Below are 4,593 nucleotides of genomic sequence, written 5' to 3'. Positions count from 1 at the left end.
CATATCGTGACGTTAGAATTATAAGGTTCTATCTCCATTTTTGTCAAAATTGAGTTTTTTACATAATCTGATCCATTATAGGTATTTATTAATGCCTGTGTGGTGTTATTTTTTAAAATGTTGACATTTTTGAGTAAGTAATTCATAAAATACAAAGGTTCCATCTCACAAAACATAATGTCTGATATGTAAAAACTTTGACGCTCAATATCTCTGAACTGCCCTAAACGGAGATAGAACCTTATAATTCTAAACTCACGATATCCCAATGTTAATCCCAATCCATCATTTAAACAGTGGTCCAAATCAAAGTAGGTGTTAGTTCTCTCTCTCTCTCTGGGCTGCTGGAGCTGCCAATGTAGTTACATCACTGGTGGGCATAGAAACCATCCTCCCATTGGTGGAATCCTGCCCCTCCCCTCATGCCTCGCTGCCAATCAGAGGACAGAACTTTCTGATTACAAATACGGAAATACAGTAGTTAGAAAGACGCTACTTCTGATTTGTGTTTTTCTGGTTTTCACGATACATTGATATTTAAAGTGAAACAACTTTAGACTTTAGACTCAAACACCTAAACTAAAGCTAGCTCGCTGCATAGCTTTGTTTACCGTTCTATGGAATTCTTGCAGTTTCTATCATGCGCGTGCATCGTGTTTACAGTCGGGATGTTCTCCACAGGACTGTAAGTTTGGCTATATTAAGTCTATAACATTAACAGGGCCTCCAGCTAGCTGGCTGTGTTTCTGTCTCAACATTGCACACGTGTAGACGTTGACTGAGCGAGCGAGTCGTAAGATGTCCTTGACTCTGTTGTCTTTGCTGGTAAATCGCACGCGACACAGTAAACCGTGCAGATGGTCAAAGTGTTCTGATGTGTTGCTGTGACGTGTCTTTCTAACGGGCCGATTGATCAAGCAGGATGTGTGGTCAAACAGACTAGAATTACTTACTACCTCCTTCCTGGTCTCTTATCATGTTCGGACTGTCCATTGGGAAAATGCACAGCAATGCATGCGAGTTACACAAACTATTACATTAGTTGTAATCTGATATTGTAATCTGATAATAATGAGACCAGAAGACTGGAATCAATAACTCCCGCATACTTTTTCAGGGAGATATGATATTCAGTTGTGTGCTATTGTCTTTAAGGACGGACCTGAAAAAAATGCGGGCAACCCAGAGTGCTGATAGTGTCCAGTTCCTCCCCTTCCTCACCACCTCCCTCAAGTAAGCCACTACTGTGTGTGTGTGTGTGTGTGTGTGTGTGTGTGTGTGTGTGTGTGTGTGTGTGTGTGTGCGTGCGTGCGTGCGTGCGTGCGTGCGTGTGTGTGTGAGAACGTGTGTGTGTGTGTGTGTGTGTGTGTGTGTGTGTGTGTGTGTGTGTATAGCTGCGTTGAATAAATAGACCCTAGGCCTAGAGTATGTGACATGCAGCAACTGACATGACATCGATCCCAGACAATAAGGTCAATATGGTCCACGCTGGTGGAGATAAGAAATCTCATGGCGTGGACCAGTGAAGGCTGGTGGAGGTAGAAATCAAAAGACAAACGCATTGTAATGCGTTTAATGAGGAATGGTGTCTAACACGTGTTGGGCCCGTCCTCCGATTTCTACCTCCACTGCTCCATCATGCCATAAGATCATTCTAAAGACCTGTCTTGTCTCCGTAGTAACCTGGGCTGGTTGTATTATGGGATGTTGAAGGGGGATGGAACTCTGATCATAGTCAATAGCATCGGAGCCTCCCTACAGACCCTCTACATCCTCGCCTACTGCCATTACACCAAAAGCAAGGTGAGCCATCACTCCAACCCTCCTGTCACTAGGCTTTACCCATAGTTAAAGTTGTGTGCGTCAATGAATCAGAGCATGGAGTCAGTAACATTGATTGGGTGTAGGTAGGCGTTGTGTTTTGATTGTGTTAAAATCCTCCTGTGTGTGTGTTAAAATCCTCCTGTGTGTGTGTGTGTGTGTGTGTGTGTGTGTGTGTGCGTGTGTTTCAGAGGCGTGTGACGTGCCAGACCGGAGCAGCAGGAGTGGCGTTGTGCGGGGGCTGGCTGTACTTCAGCATGTTCCTGCCTCAAGGGGACTCTCAGCTGGCTCAGCTGGGCCTCACCTGCAGCGTGTTCACTGTCAGCATGTACCTGTCCCCCCTCACAGACCTGGTAAGGAAACTTATGCAACGCTTACACAACGTTGTGACAACGCACGCTCAACCCCTCAGATCCAGATCATATTCACTCGGATGACACATACTCTCACAGAAGCTTCAGTACCTGTCCCCACTTAATACCTAGTAAAGAAACCTCTACACAAAGTGTTGTTGTTATCTAATCCTCCGTTACTTGGGGCACATAGGGCCGGTTTCACAGACAAGGCTTAAGCCTAGTCCTGGACTAAATCACACTTTCAATGTAAAATCTCCATTGAAGATGCTTTTTAGTCCAGGACTAGGCTTAAGCCTTGTCTCTGAAACCGGCCCATAATGTCATAGCCAATACCAATTACCCCCCCCCCCCTCTCCCACTGTCTTCCTGTTTGTCTCCATCTCTCTCCCTCTCTCCATCTATAAGTGGCTCGTCATATGGACCCGAAGTCAGTTTCCTGCCTTTCTTTCCCCTCCTTTGTGTCTTCCTGTTGTTCTGTCCCTGTGTGTCAGTGTTTGTGTCTTGTCCCCTCGGCTACAGTCCGATGTCCTGATGCATCATAATGTCTTTCCATTTCTGTCTAGACCTTTCCCTGTAACACACAGCAGAACATACACACACACACACACACACACACACGCACACACACACACACACACACACACACACACACACACACACACACACACACACACTCCTGAACCCATCTCAACCGGACTGGCCCACAAACTGTCTTTAACTATTTTTAATGTTAGCAACATATTCCAAGAAAATATAGTATGTTGTATTCCTCTGTAAATCTCTCTCTCCCTCTCTCTGTCAGGTGGAGATAGTGCGTAGTCGAAATGTGGAGCGTCTGTCCTTCTCTCTGACTGTAGCTACATTCCTCACGTCTACCTCCTGGACCCTCTACGGCTTACAGCTACAAGACTACTACATTATGGTGTGTGTGTGTGTGTGTGTGTGTCTGTGTCTGTGTCTGTGTCTGTGTCTGTGTGTGTGTGTGTGTGTGTCTGTGTGCGTGCGCGCTTGTGTGTCTAAACAATGAAGGGGTAGACCTATGGATGGAAACATACCAACATACCAACCTGTGTGTTTATGGTATGCGTGTACTTTGTTCCAGGTTCCGAACACGCCTGGCATCGTCACCAGCCTCATCCGATTCTACCTGTTCTGGAGGTTTGCTGCACCTGTCGTCAATCAAGACTCAACGTCCTATAAACTCATCCAGATCTAAGTGGGTGGAAAGATAAATGATAGGCTTCTCGTTACTGATGTGTCTAGCCAATGAGAGTGAGATGGTGTGGAGACGAACGTTTACTTAGACCTATCCGGTCATTTCAGATCAGTGAGGGCAAACAAGGAAGGGCAAAGCGAAGTGACGAAGCTAATTCCCGCCTCACATGAATGAATGAATGAATGAATGAATGAATCACTGAAGCCTAGTCCAAAAACAATCTCAGTGATCATTAAGGAACAGGATAGGTGTTAGCAATATGGAGGAAGCTCACCTCACGCCCTCTGGGACGTTAGATGGAGTTACTGTATCTCTCTGTTGCTTACACCTATCTCTCTGGTGTTGCCTATGTGACATGGTCTGGTGATAAGGTCTTGCATGCCAGCAATCCCCAAGTCACGCAAATGACCAAAAAAAGCTTCTTTTAAAAAAAGGAGGAGAAAAAAAGAAGTGTTTTCTGTGTTGAAGAGCCCACTCAATATAACAAACAACAGTTTTAGGATCACTAAATACATCTGTGATCTGTGAATCGGATTCCCTGTATCGTCTGCCGTCCTGCTTCAGGCTACTGGGTGAGTGATACATGGTTTGTAAACAAAGTTATGTTTTAGGACGTGTTCAAAAGCAAGAACTGTGTGATCGTCTAATTATGTGTAGTTGTGTGTGTGTTTTTAGCATGCTGATGTTCTATCAGCGTGTTGTGATGTGCTAAACATGCAGGTAGATGTTCATAGCGATATTCTTTCTTAGCTGCTAGCTAGCTACCAACGCGATGGTAGCAAACTTGTCTGTTTTGATTCAGAGCAATTTTCTCCGGTACTTGGTTTGAGGTGTACCAAACATTCAAATAAGCATATATTTTGTTCAGATTTCAATGTATGACACATCATTTGAAAGTATGAAACTGTCATAACTGAAACTGGAAAATGACCTTGCCCTACTTGGGGACTTTTTCACCAGACCCTGTTACATATATTATATGGATTGAGAAGCCCGTCCCCGTCCCCCTGTCCTTTGTGACATCATCACTGCCATCTGAGATCATGAATAATGGGGGCCAGACAGACACATCCACAACCACGCCCCCCCCCCCCCACGCCTGTTATGTACATACTGGATGTATGGATAGATGTAAGCTTACAATGTGATGAACATTCCACCCTGGCCTGTCAAAGGGCAAGGCGGATCAACTGTACCAGA

General features: G+C 45.0%; 1 protein-coding gene across 1 annotated transcript in view; it reads left to right on the top strand.

Moving 5' to 3' along the window:
* Positions 1 to 513: 513 nt before the first annotated feature.
* slc50a1 (solute carrier family 50 member 1) overlaps positions 514 to 4,593 on the top strand; it is a 4,531-nt gene continuing 451 nt past the window's right edge. The window contains exons 1-6 of the mRNA XM_080540321.1: positions 514 to 685; positions 1,156 to 1,233; positions 1,680 to 1,803; positions 2,013 to 2,174; positions 2,980 to 3,099; positions 3,280 to 4,593. The exon at positions 3,280 to 4,593 is cut by the window's right edge and continues 451 nt beyond it. Coding sequence (XP_080396447.1) covers positions 618 to 685; positions 1,156 to 1,233; positions 1,680 to 1,803; positions 2,013 to 2,174; positions 2,980 to 3,099; positions 3,280 to 3,393 — 666 coding nt within the window. The 5' untranslated portion in view covers positions 514 to 617 and the 3' untranslated portion in view covers positions 3,394 to 4,593. The remainder of the gene's footprint in view (positions 686 to 1,155; positions 1,234 to 1,679; positions 1,804 to 2,012; positions 2,175 to 2,979; positions 3,100 to 3,279) is intronic.

The sequence above is a fragment of the Nansenia antarctica genome (assembly GCF_963989245.1).
Source record: "Nansenia antarctica genome assembly, chromosome: 10".
Classification (NCBI taxonomy): domain Eukaryota; kingdom Metazoa; phylum Chordata; class Actinopteri; order Argentiniformes; family Microstomatidae; genus Nansenia; species Nansenia antarctica.
The sequence above is the reverse complement of the archived record's forward strand: the minus strand, read 5'-3'. Positions and strand labels throughout refer to the sequence as shown.